Source organism: Amphiprion ocellaris, chromosome 12 (genome assembly GCF_022539595.1).
Source record: "Amphiprion ocellaris isolate individual 3 ecotype Okinawa chromosome 12, ASM2253959v1, whole genome shotgun sequence".
NCBI lineage: Eukaryota > Metazoa > Chordata > Actinopteri > Pomacentridae > Amphiprion > Amphiprion ocellaris.
Genome location: NC_072777.1, coordinates 804,658 through 818,652, shown reverse-complemented (window position 1 = coordinate 818,652; position 13,995 = coordinate 804,658). Strand labels below are relative to the sequence as shown.

Sequence of the window (13,995 nt, the reverse complement as noted above, 5' to 3'; positions counted from 1 at the left end):
GCAGGTCTCCTAGTTGAGGCTCTGCTGATAAATCAGATAAAGTTTGGTTAGACTCTCTGTGACTCCAGAAGCTCAGAGGTTAGAGGTCGACCCTCCAGAGACTCGACCTGATCCCTTCAGAGCCCAGCAAACTCCAGCAGATACACCTCCAGCAGAAACACCTCCAGCAGAAACACCTCCAGCAGATACACCTCCAGCAGAAACACCTCCAGCAGAAACACCTCCAGCAGAAACACCTCCAGCAGATACACCTCCAGCAGAAACACCTCCAGCAGAAACACCTCCAGCAGAAACACCTCCAGCAGATACACCTCCAGCAGATACACCTCCAGCAGAAACACCTCCAGCAGATACACCTCCAGCAGATACACCTCCAGCAGAAACACCTCCAGCAGATACACCTCCAGCAGATACACCTCCAGCAGAAACACCTCCAGCAGACACACCTCCAGCAGAAACACCTCCAGCAGATACACCTCCAGCAGAAACACCTCCAGCAGAAACACCTCCAGCAGAAACACCTCCAGCAGAAACACCTCCAGCAGAAACACCTCCAGCAGATACACCTCCAGCAGATACACCTCCAGCAGAAACACCTCCAGCAGATACACCTCCAGCAGAAACACCTCCAGCAGATACACCTCCAGCAGAAACACCTCCAGCAGAAACACCTCCAGCAGAAACACCTCCAGCAGATACACCTCCAGCAGAAACACCTCCAGCAGATACACCTCCAGCAGAAACACCTCCAGCAGAAACACCTCCAGCAGATACACCTCCAGCAGAAACACCTCCAGCAGATACACCTCCAGCAGAAACACCTCCAGCAGATACACCTCCAGCAGAAACACCTCCAGCAGATACACCTCCAGCAGAAACACCTCCAGCAGATACACCTCCAGCAGACACACCTCCAGCAGAAACACCTCCAGCAGATACACCTCCAGCAGAAACACCTCCAGCAGAAACACCTCCAGCAGAAACACCTCCAGCAGATACACCTCCAGCAGAAACACCTCCAGCAGATACACCTCCAGCAGAAACACCTCCAGCAGATACACCTCCAGCAGATACACCTCCAGCAGATACACCTCCAGCAGAAACACCTCCAGCAGATACACCTCCAGCAGACACACCTCCAGCAGAAACACCTCCAGCAGATACACCTCCAGCAGAAACACCTCCAGCAGATACACCTCCAGCAGACACACCTCCAGCAGAAACACCTCCAGCAGATACACCTCCAGCAGATACACCTCCAGCAGATACACCTCCAGCAGAAACACCTCCAGCAGATACATCTCCAGCAGATACACCTCCAGCAGATACACCTCCAGCAGAAACACCTCCAGCAGATACACCTCCAGCAGATACACCTCCAGCAGATACACCTCCAGCAGAAACACCTCCAGCAGATACATCTCCAGCAGATACACCTCCAGCAGATACACCTCCAGCAGAAACACCTCCAGCAGATACACCTCCAGCAGAAACACCTCTAGAACAAACACCTCCAGCAGCAGAGTTCTGGTCCATCAGAGGTTCTGCTGGAGCTGCTGGTGGTTCCTGATGAGGAACACTGATCCAGGACTCTGAAGGACAGAGACCAGCTCTACCCAGAGCTCTGAGACTCTGAGGATCTCTGGAGGACTGAGGTTCTCTGAGGGTCTCTGAGGGTCTCTGAGGGTCTCTGAGGTTCTCTGAGGGTCTCTGAGGGTCTCTGAAGTTCTCCGAGGGTCTCCGAGGGTCTCCGAGGTTCTCCGAGGGTCTCCGAGGTTCTCCGAGGGTCTCCGAGGGTCTCCGAGGGTCTCCGAGGTTCTCTGAGGTTCTCCGAGGGTCTCTGAGGTTCTCTGAGGTTCTCTGAGGGTCTCCATCTGAGGCCTGCGAGGCGCCAGTCAGACATCTGAGACCTGAAAGCTCCAGAATCCTCTTTCTCCTGCTACAACGTGCTGAAAGTTCTGAGCTCTAGAAGAAAAACCTGTCAGGGTTTGGAACGTTTCCTCCGATCCAGAAAATAAAAAGTCACTGATTAAAGAGCTGCTGACAGAAGCAGTGGAATAAATGAAGCAAACTCATCAGTTATTCTGTTCAATCACTTCTGATCTTTTTAATGAACAGTTTGGAACGATTCGGTCCATTTTCTGACATCTTGACAAAGATCTTGTAGATTAAATGGAGTTGACTAAATGTACAAACTTCATTTAAGTGTAATTAGACAAATTAACACAACTTTACTTATTTTAAAATGGGTTTTTAAGTTCAGTACATGCATTAATTCAGATGAACAGAAAACAAGTTCAAATAACTAAACAGTCGAATCAATGAACGAATCTGAATCAAAACGAAATGAAAACAACGATTCACATCTATTTAAACTGACCTGAAATAGATCTGAGTTCAAACATTAACTTAAGGAGTTCAATAAATTAACAAATCAAATCAGCAACAGATATTTAATCAAGACAACAAAATAAGTTCACTGAATTCAAAATGTTTGAATTATTTAAATTTAATTTAAAAGCAGCTCTTTCACTTAAGATTTGAAGTTGAAACGTCTTACATTTTAACTGTAGATAAAAGCTGAAATATTGACTTAGACTCTAATATATTAATTTATGATTTATGATTATGATTTGTTAGGATTTATTATGATTATGATTTATTAAATTGTGGAAAATGTCACTTTTTCATAAGATCCCGATAGAAATCATTTTTATGTCCAAAGATGTTTAAATTATGTCCAAAACTGATTAAAATATGTCCCAAAAAATGATTAAAATATGTCCAAAAAATATCAAAATATGTCAATAAATTATTAAAAATGTGTCCAAAACGATTCAAATATGTGCAAAATGATTCAAATATGTGCAAAATAGTTTAAATATGTGCAAAAGGATTCAAATATGTCCAAAAATGATTAAAATGTGTCTAAATGATTACATTTTGTCCAAAATGACACAAAGCTCGTCCAGAATGATTTAAAATAATGTCCAAAATGATCTGAAATCCGACAATAATGACCCAAAAACCTCTGAAATTATCTCAAATGTGTTCACACAATTCTGACAAAATGTTTAAAATGATGAAAATATTCACAGTTTGAAGGTTAAATAAACTAAAGTTAGTGGAGAGAAACGATCAGATCACTTTTTCTGGTTTTATTGATTTATTTTGTGCCGGTTTTGCTTTTTTGGATCAATGTTTTGTGTTCTTATTTTCATGTTTTTGTTCTCATTCTGACTGTGATGTTGATGATATCTTTTTGTCTTTTTTTTTTTAATAAAACGCAGAAGGTTTGGGAGAACTCTGATCAGATGTTTGATCGTTTCTGTGGTGATTTTTAGTCTTTTTGTGATTTTATTTCATTTCCTGCGTGTTGTAATTTATTAATTAGTTTATTCTATGTTGCTTTCACAGCTTTCTGTGATTTTGAATCTTTTTTTGTGAGTTTGCAGCTTCTTGATCTTCCTCCAGGCTCCTCTCCGGTTCTCCGGTTCTCCGTTTCTGTCTCCTCCCAGCAGGAGGTTCCGCCTCTCGGCCCGCAGATAAAACTCCGCTGTTTGTGCGCTTTTCCCGCACAGGCGCGTCCCGGAGCTGCACCATGTCCACCGGATCTCTCAGCGATGTCGACGACGAGCTGCTGGACGGAATCCTGAAGTTCTCCTCCGGGAAGGACTCCACGGAGAGCACCGGGGAGAGCTCCAACTGCGAGGGCTCCGGACCCGGCGAGGAGCGCGGCGACGCCCCGGGGAAACGGCGCAAAGCGGCGTCCCGCAAATCCGCTCCGAAGGGCGCGGCGCAGCACGAGGGCAAACAGGTGCAGAGGAACGCGGCCAACGCGCGGGAACGAGCCCGGATGCGCGTCCTGTCCAAAGCCTTCTCCCGCCTGAAGACGTCCCTGCCCTGGGTGCCTCCGGACACCAAGCTGTCCAAGCTGGACACGCTGCGCCTCGCCTCCTCCTACATCGCTCATCTGCGCCAGATTCTGGCCAACGACAAATACGAGAACGGATTTATTCACCCGGTCAACCTGGTGAGGCCCGGGCGGGGACTAGACCGTTTCTGGGAGATTAACAAGGATTAATATCCAGAGAAAACAGGAACTGTACTCTGATTAAATGAATTTAAAATGTTTATTTCATGAGTGTGAGTGGAGCTGAAGGCCTCAGAGGCTCCAGAGAGACCGAAGGATTAGTTTAGATTTGATGCGTCAAAAGGAAAAAAAACAACTTCCAGACAGTTTAAATTATTCTACAGAGATAAACTGATCAGCTGCTGGTCTGAGGTCAGAATTGGAAATAAATTACTATCAGATTTTCATTGTCTTCAGGACAGAAACAGAAGAAAACAGAAGAAAACTCTGAGCAGTTCCAGTTCCGTTTGGAGCGTTTTTACGCACAAAGCAGGAAACAAAAATGTGTTAAAAAAAAAAAAAAAAAACAAAACTTTAATGATTATCAGAGAATTATTCTCAGTGAAGCTGATTTAATATTCAAATTATAGAATCAGATGAGAGGAAAGTTATAGAACGCAGGTTTGGAGTTTCACTGCTAAAATTCCGTTTAATTTGCTGCAACATCATCAGGAGGTTTTAAGGTTTCTGCTTCTGATTCCAGCAGGAGATTCACGCATTTTACAACTTTAATTCATTTAATTATAGATTGTGTGGATTGATTATTTTTAGTTATTGATTGTATGGAATAATTAATTCGTGCTTCTAAATATTAACTGGGTGTGTTTTTTCCCCAGACGTGGCCCTTCATGGTCGCTGGTAAACCGGAGACGGATCTGAAGGAGATGCTGAACTCCACGCGGCTCTGCGGAACCACCGCGTCCTGATGGAACCTCTAGAACTCCTTGAAACGGAACATTTAGAACCCCATCCAAAGGAACCTTTAGAACTCCTTAGGACGGAACTTTTCTTCGTCCAGAACCCTGAAGAAACGGTCTTCTTCTGAGTGGAACCATCGGAGCTGTTCTCCTCCGTCCCGTGGAGAACCTAAAGAACCTGAAGAACTTAACTTAATGAATCTTTGCTGGTCCAAAGATGATCTCATTTGTACAGTTTTCTTTTCTATGGATGAACTTCCGGTTGTGTACAGATTCCTGTATATAAAATATATTTGTTCAGAGCTGGACTGATGCTTCTTTATTGATCAGGATCAATAGTTCTGATAATAATGAGTTAATTAATGCGCATTAATGTGTTTTAAACAGAATAATTAACTTTATCTCGCTGCTCATTAATGCAGAAAATATTAAGGGCATTAAAACGAACTGTTCCAGAATAAAAGCATGTTTGCAACATTAAAAAATGCAAAAAAAATCACATTTACTGCTTCAGATTATCTAAGTAACAAACTTTATTTTAATGCTTGACATAAAAACGCTGCATTAAATTAATATTATTTAATTTAAACTGGTTTCTGCATAATTTCATTTAAAATTAAATTTGTTCATATAATTAATTAAATTTACTTACAAACTTTTTTTAACCTTGAATTCAGGATTTCAGGACATTTTCTGACGATCAAACTAAAAAAAGAATTAAAGAGAGCAAATGGAGGAAAATAAAATATGTTTAAAACTGTGAACATAAGAAAAGAATATGAAAATAATGATTTAAATGAAAATAAAACTGGAATTCTACATTTAATTAATTTAACTGAGGCATTAAACTGAATTTTGATGTAATTATTGTATTATTATTATTATTATTATTATTATTATTATTATTAGTATATTATTATTATTATTATTATTATTATTATTATTATTATTATTATTATTACTATTACAGCCAACATGTAAATTAATTTGACTTTACCATCTATAGAGATATTATCTGCAATTTAGCAAAGCAGGAAAAATCTGTAAAAGAAAAATTATGTATAAAATCATAATAATAACAAAGTATTATATACTATTTATTTATAACATATTAGAATAGAAATAAATCCAAATCATTTTAAGCATAATTTTTCTTAAAACAGCAGATATTTCTCAAATATCAGCAAAAATTGTAAAAACTTGTTGATTTAAATACAATAAAAACAAAAATAGAATTTTATGATGAAATGCAGTAAAAACATGAATTGAATGTTTAATATTTATTGTTTGTATTAACTTTTGTCCTTTTCTTTACAGTTAAAATGGTAATTATATTATTTTCTGTGATCTTAATATTTTTTTATATATATAATTTACCAAAACAGAGTAAATCAGTAAAATAACAGAAGTTTAAAATGTCTTTTTTCTTTTTACAGCTTAATTAAAATCTATTTGACTTGTGGAGAAAAACTAATTCCTTTGTTGGTTCGACTTCATTTAATCAGAAGTTTTCAGAACTCAGACAGATTTAAGTTTTAAATAAACTGATAGTTTCATCGTGTTCTGGTCCAGAATTATTAATAAAATAATATGATTATAAAAGATTGTTGTTATCAGGTGAAGCTTTTATTATTGAAAAACTAAAACACAACTTCACTGACTTCCTGTTTCCATCAATCAGGATTAATTATCTTCAGCCAATCAGCAGCGAGGATGGAACCACGTCAGGACGTATGAGGGCCTATTAAGGTTGTTTAAAGGTTGCATTAAGGTTGTTTTAAGGTTATATTAAGGTTGCATTAAAGTTGCACTAAGGTTGTTTAAAGGTTGCGTTAAGGTTGCATTAAGGTTGTTTAAAGGTTGCATTAAGGTTGTTTAAAGGTTGCAATAAGATTGCATTAAAGTTGTTTAAAGGTTGCATTAAAGGTTGTTTAAAGGTTGCAATAAGGTTGCAGTAAAGGTTGCATTAAAGTTGTTTAAAGGTTGCAATAAGGTTGCAGTAAAGGTTGCATTAAAGTTGTTTAAAAGTTGCAATAACGTTGCATTAAAGTTGTTTAAAAGTTGCAGTAAAGGTTGCATTAAAGTTGTTTAAAGGTTGCAATAAGGTTGCAGTAAAGGTTGCATTAAAGTTGTTTAAAGGTTGCATTAAGGTTGCAGTAAAGGTTGCATTAAAGTTGTTTAAAGGTTGCATTAAAGTTGTTTAAAGGTTGCAATAAGGTTGCATTAAAGTTGTTTAAAGGTTGCAGGAAAGGTTGCATTAAAGTTGTTTAAAGGTTGCAATAAGGTTGAATTAAAGTTGCTGAAAGGGTGCATTAAAGGTTGCATTTAAGTTGTATTAAAGGTTGCATTAAGGTTGCAGTAAATGTTGCATTAAAAGTTGCATTAAGGTTGCATTAAGGTTGTTTAAAGGTTGCATTAAAGCTGTTTAAACGTTGCATTAAAGGTTGCATTAAGGTTGCATTAAAGTTGTTTAAAGGTTGCATTAAAGGTTGCATTAATGTTGCATTAAAATTGTTTGAAGGTTGCATTAAAGGTTGCATTAAAGGTTGCATCAAGGTTGTTTAAATGTTGCATTAAAGTTGAATTAAAGTTGTTTAAAGATTGCATTAAAGTTGCATTAAGGTTGTTTGACTGCCTGGGTTGTCTCTGGGTTGTTTAAAGGTTGTCTGAAGGTTCTTTTAAGGTTCCATTAAGGTTGTTTGACTGCCGGGGTTGTCTATAGGTTGTCTATAGGTTGTTCAAAGGTTGTCTATAGGTTGTTTAAAGGTTGTCTGAAGGTTGTTTAAAGGTTTTAATCCTCTTTTTCCTCTCAGTCCAGGATTACAATAAACACTTTTATTAAACCATCAGAAGCACAACAGCTGCTGCTGTAAAACTGCAAGGATACACTCCAAACATTTAAATAACGTTCATAAAATAATCTAATAAAGTTCTGTTCAAACCAAATTAATGAGAGGAATTAGTTTCTATGATCACATAAAGTTTTATTTTAATGACTGGAGAAAAAACATCTCTTTAAGTTTAGAAATTCATTCAGTTTCTACATTTTTAAGCAGATTTCATGAAGTTAAATTCAATTTTAAATCAACAGATGCAGTATTATTATTATTATTATTATTGAGTGATCTTGTGTCTTCCTGCAGGTTTAGTTTCACGGTGTCCTTTACGTCCGCTTGTTTCAGAGTTTCTGTCCCAGCAGGACTTCAGATCTTCTCTCTGATCCTTCAGATGGACGTTGCAGTAATCAAAGTGTCTCCTGCTGGACCTGCGGGTCCTCCATCAGGACCTGCGGGTCCTCCATCAGGACCTGCGGGTCCTCCATCAGGACCTGCGGGTCCTCCATCAGGACCTGCAGGTCCTCCAGCAGGACTACTGACAAGGACCGAACAGCTGGAGCTCCGGCTCTCTGGGATTCCCACACACCGTAATTGTTTAGTTGGACCGCTCCCCGGGATGATGTGGAAAAGCTCTTCAGTTTGGAGGAGGAACCAGGAACTGGTCCAAGTGATCCTTAGTCTGATCCAGATGGTTCTTAGACCGGCCAAGATGATCCTCAGACTGGTCCAGATGATCGTCAGACTGGTCCAGATGATCCTCAGACTGGTCCAGATGATCGTCAGACTGGTCCAGATGATCCTCAGACTGGTCCAGATGATCCTCAGACTGGTCCAGATGATCGTCAGACTGGTCCAGATGATCCTCAGACTGGTCCAGATGATCCTCAGACTGGTCCAGATGATCTCCTGGTTCTGTGTTTCCTGGTCGTTAATCTGAACCCAGCTGGTTTTTATATTTTGTTTATTAGATTATCTCTGACTCATATTTACTGTTTTAACGTCTTTAACTTCCTGTTTCCTGTCTGCAGCTTCCTGGTGCTGCCCCCTGCTGGACAACACCAGTAAAACCTGATAAACTGTTCACATGTTATTCTGTTTAGACCAGCAGGGGGCAGCAGAAGAATGAAGAAAAGTTCAGAACAAGAAGAAAAGCAGGAATGGAGAGTTTAAAGACCAACATCAGTCATTAAATCTGTTTATTGTCATTTAACAGAACTCTAACATCACTTCTTCCTACACTAGATTATAACATTTATTATTTACTGACTGTTTATTTATTAGTTTTATTTTTTTCTTTCTGTCTGTTTGCACCAATCAGGAGCAGCTCCTTTAATTTTGTTCTATTGTTGCTCAATATAACGACAATAACAGCTTTATTCTTATTTTATTTAAGTAGATGTGTAAATGTGACATTTTGAGCTATTTAACAAATCATAAATAATAATATTGCAGCTTTCACACACAATTGACAGTCTGCAACAAACAAATAAATAAAAACTTAACAGTTTACGTCAAACTTCTGGATGAACGACAGAAACACGACATAAAATGCAAAAACGAGACATAAAACAACAAAAAAACAGTCACAAAACGACCCAATTAACATGCAAAATGACAAAAATGACACCAAAAAAAACCAACACAAAAGGGCAATAACAGGACAACGTGACAGAAGCACAACATAAAACACCACAAATTAGACTCAAAATGACAAAAATGAGACAGAACACCATAAAAAAAGAAGAAAACAACAGAAATGTGACAAAATGAGACAAAAAACAACAAAAAACACAACAAAATGACAAACGAGACGCCTCACAAGACAGAAAATAGAAAATAGACACAAAATGACAAAAATGAGACACAAAATGACAAAAACGAGACAAAACGACAAGAAAGCACATTTAGAAATGTGTATTTTATCTTTTATTGTGTTCTAACTCAGGCAGTATCACCATAATGTTATTTTATTGTCTGCAGCTGAACCAAGAACAAAAGTTTTAAATCTTGAATCAGTGAATTAGATTTTCTCTTGCAGCTCGATATTTATTGTATTTTTAATTCTATAATAAGAGCAGCCACTGCCTGTCTTCATAATGTGGGTTTATTTCTTATTTATTCCTAATTTTAACTGAAGTTCTTCATGTTTTTGCTCCATTTATTAATAAAGGATCATCCATCCGTCAGAGGTCAGACTGTAGTTCTGCTGGTTTCCTCTAGAGGACGCTGCAGGTTAACAGAATCAGCATCAGAACACATTAATATTAGAGAAACACAGCAGTGGATCGTTGATGTTTTACTGGTTTTAATGAGAAACTGCTTCAGATTCCCACTTTTCTAATGTTAGTTTGACTCTTTCCTTGTGAAGGAAACAGATTTTGTGTCTGGATTTCTTCCAGCAGTGACTTTTCTTCCATCTGGGGAGCTGCAGGTAAACAGCTTCTTAATGCGTCCGGAGGCTGAATTCTGCTGAAACATCTGAAAACCTAAAACCTGCCTGTTTACCCAAGTCACGCTGCTGTTAAAGAAACAAAGAAAAACACTAAAATGACTCCATTTATCAGATAGAAACCCTGAAAACTGAAAGGATTTAAACTTGGCAGTATCAAAGATATCAGTGATGTTTCTACTGACATGTTTAGCTTTATTGTGATGGAAGCCTACAGTGATTTTCACCTGGAAAGAGTTTGTAGTTCCTCCAGGCTGGAGACATCTAATAGGGTAGGGGAGGGAATCTGCATGCAAAGTATTAAATAAATGTCAAACACAAACTAAAAAAGCAGTTTGGAACCAGTTTGTGTATTTTAAAGTAGAGGAAGCGCTGATATTATTCTGTTGTGGTAGAAACCAGGAGGTCCATCCTGAAGACCTGCAGACCTTCAGCAGGAACATGGACCTCTTTATTCTGTTTCTCTGTTCAGTTTCAGTTCCAGACAGAATCTTAAAGTCCAGTTTATTATTTAAAGATGTTTTTACCTGTCGGAGCTTCTTCCTGTCCATCAAACAGGAAACAGCCTCCAGAGCTGCTCTCTTATTGGTTCCCTGAACAGGTGGATCTCAGGTATGATTGGATGACAGGTGTGTCCTGATTGGTCAGTTTGAAGCAGAGAGCCTGGTCTCTTCCTGATTTATCTGAGTTTACTGGAGGAGAAGCTGAGATGTTTGTTCAGGAGAAGTTCTAACTGTTGGAGGACGCTTGTGTAAGTTTTCTTCTAGGACTTTTTTGTTTCTCTCTCATTGTCTTTGTTTCTTTTGCTTCCTTTTAGAGGTGTTTTGTTATTTATTATTTATTTGTTCACTAAGGAAGGATCAGACATCTTCAATAAAACCAGTTTTACATCTAAAGTGACTTCAGGAACCTGAAGCTGCTCTGGAGGATGAGAAACTGGTCAAAACAAAGGATTAAATCAAGTTAAGCTTAACAAACACATTTAAAACTAGATGAATTTACCAAAGTGCTGAAAGTTTTAACAGTCAGGCAGCAACAGAAATAAGTGTTACTCTGGATCTGGTCCTGGATGAGGACTGGTTTGGCACGGTTCTGGGCTGGCTTTGGATGCGATTTAAAGTTGGTTTAGGATTGTCTTGGACTTTATTTAGGACTAGTTTAGGTTTGGTTTTGGTCCAGATTTTGTGCTGGTTTCAGACTGGTTTCAGACTGTCTTGGAAGGGTCTTTTTTAACCCTTAAAACACCAAACCTACCATCAAGCATGGAGGTGGCAGTATCATGCTCTGTAGAACTGGAGCTTTCCACAAAGTAAATGGAATAATGAAGAAGGAGGATCACCTCCACATTCTTCAGGAAAACCTAAAACCATCAGCAGAAGGTTGATCTTGGACACAGTTGGATGTTTCAACCAGAGAATGAGCCCAAACACACATCATACGTGGTAAAGAAATGGTTCCATCAGGCTGGAATGAAGGTTCTAGACTGGTCTCCCTGAAGTCCTGCCTTAGACCCATCAAGAACCTGAAGAACCAAGTCTGAATGACCACACAAGTAGTGGAACAGGACCAGAATTGGTGCCGTTCAACTACATTTGTGGTCTTTGTGCGACAAAAACAAGACATCAAATGACAAAAATGAGACAGAAAAAGACAAAAACAAGGCATGAAATGACAAAAACAGAAAGACAACAAAAGTAGTTGAACGGCATTTGTCATTTTGTGTCACGTTTTTGTCGCTTTCTGCCTCGTTTTTGTCATTTTGTGTCTTGTTATTGTTGCTCTGTGTCACGTTTTTCTGATTTTCTGTTTTGTGTCTTGTTTGTTGTTTTGTGTCTCATTTTTGTCATTGGTATCTCATTTTTGTCGTTTTGTGTCTTGTTTTGTCATTTTCGGTCTAATTTTTGTCAGCTTTGTCTTGTTTTTGTTGTTTTCTCTCTTGTTTTTGTCATTTAGTGTCTCATTTTAGTCATTTTTGTCGCATTTTTGTCGTTTTGTGTCTCGTTTTTGCAATTTTGTGTCTCGTTTTTGTTGTTTTGTGTCTCATTTTTATCATTTTATGTCTCTTTTTTGTCGTTTTGTGTCTCATTTTTATCATTTTATGTCTCGTTTTTGTCGTTTTCTGTCTCATTTTTGTCATTTTATGTCTCATTTTTGTCGTTTTCTGTCTCATTTTTTCATTTAATGTCTTGTTTTTGTCGCAGAAAGAGAGAAAAACAACAAATGTAGCTACATTTGTTGTCTTTCTGTCTCAGACTTGATTCACTTAAATTGATCGTATAATGATACCGCCACCTCCATGCTTTAGCTTTTGATTCAAGGAATTCACTGTTATTGGATAGATTCTCCCAGTTTTTCATCATAACTACAGTATTCCATGATTTTAGCGTGTTATTTCCTGCTGACAGACTGTCTGAGGTGTGTTGTTGTAGGGTCTGTTAACCTTACATTTGGTCTAAAATGGCTCTGGAGGATGAAAAGCTGCTGGTCTTAGTTCACCAACACTAATATCTGTTCTGAAGTGATGAATCTCCAGTGAAACCCAAACAGTGGCGTCTCCAGCCATGAAGCTTCTGCAGATTTATGCGGCCTGAAGTGCTTCAGGTCCAACCAACTGTGAAGGAATTCCACCCGAACGCCGTGATTCTGTTTCAGTGACTAAAATCCAGCATTTCACAGGAAAACAACCGGTTAGTGTCGATGCTTTCATCTGCACCGTCGCTTCTCTGTCGTCTTTATCTGATTGAATTAAACTCCTGAACTCTGAGCAGCTTCTGGATTGTTTTTCACTGAATATAAAGTTCTGAACATCGATAGAAACACAACATTTACTGTACAGGTGGCTCATTCAGCAACTGGAGGGTTTCTGCTCCATATTGATCAATAATAGGTAATAAATTGGCTCAGCTTCCACATCTATGGCGTCATTTTTATTCCATGTTTTCTGTGCTGTTTGCTAACTCTACTCTAATCCATGCTAATGTGATCTTTTTCTCAGCAGTAGAAGCTAGATATTTAGCTGCTGTTACTGCTGACCAAGAGGACAAACTGACTGATGGAAAACAGTCCAAAGAATTAGTCTGATCCTGATAATATGAGCTGGAGGGAGACGTTCAATCAAGAAAGATGGACAATAGAAGAGAGGACACAGCTTTGCTCTACACATTCTGTAGGAAAACTGTTGGATGATGGAAACGACAAAAATGAGACACAAAATGACAAAAACAAGATACAAAATGACAGAAACGAGACAGAAAACAACAAAACCTCATCAGCAGGTTCTGCTAACATGTTGTGGGACACATTCCATGAATGATAATTATTATTTTAAAAAATGAAACCAAAAAAAGGAGCTTTAAACTCTGTTTTATCAGAGATCCAGTTTGGTCATCAGGGGGGAGGACAAGAGAAAAATGGAATTTTAGGGGAACTCCAGACTTATTTGGTATTTAGAATATTTTAAACATTCTTTTCTCCTAGTTTTTACAGATTTGGTCTCAGGACAAGAACATCTAAACACTACTGATGTTTTAGGATTTAATCCATGGATTATTGTAAAATGTCCTCCAGTTCTGGAACGACCCAGTGACATTTGAAAATGGAGACTCCACATACTGTAGATATTTAACTATTTCTATTTATAATTAGTTTCTAAACTGCCTGCAGTTCAACCTAAAAGTCTCTGAATTTTGTTCACATGATCATTTTTGCAGCTAACGCCTTCACTGTTGGAGCAGAATTAGTTTATTACTGAATCTGATTCATGCAAATTTAGTTTTTGGTGATTTTTTTTATAAGAATCATGTCGAAAAAAAGCACTTTTAATGAAAAAAAGCTCAGTTTTCCTGATGGAAGGTCAAAATAAGATAAAAAATCAGACTA

At 38.4% G+C, this 13,995-nt stretch overlaps 1 protein-coding gene across 1 annotated transcript; it reads left to right on the top strand.

The window, feature by feature from the left end:
- Positions 1-3,566: 3,566 nt before the first annotated feature.
- Positions 3,567-5,138, top strand: tcf21 (transcription factor 21). The gene is made up of 2 exons (XM_023295471.3): positions 3,567-4,033; positions 4,750-5,138. The coding sequence occupies exons 1-2, from the start codon at positions 3,602-3,604 to the stop codon at positions 4,837-4,839; spliced, it is 522 nt and encodes a 173-aa protein (XP_023151239.1). The 5' UTR covers positions 3,567-3,601; the 3' UTR covers positions 4,840-5,138.
- The last annotated feature ends 8,857 nt before the right edge of the window (positions 5,139-13,995 follow it).

Bases quoted from the DNA above. Each gene is read 5' to 3' on its own strand.
- tcf21 (XM_023295471.3), top strand. From the start codon at position 3,602: ATGTCCACCGGATCTCTCAGCGATGTCGACGACGAGCTGCTGGACGGA. The intron at 4,034-4,749 runs GTGAGGCCCGGG...TTTTTTCCCCAG, and splicing joins TTATTCACCCGGTCAACCTG to ACGTGGCCCTTCATGGTCGC.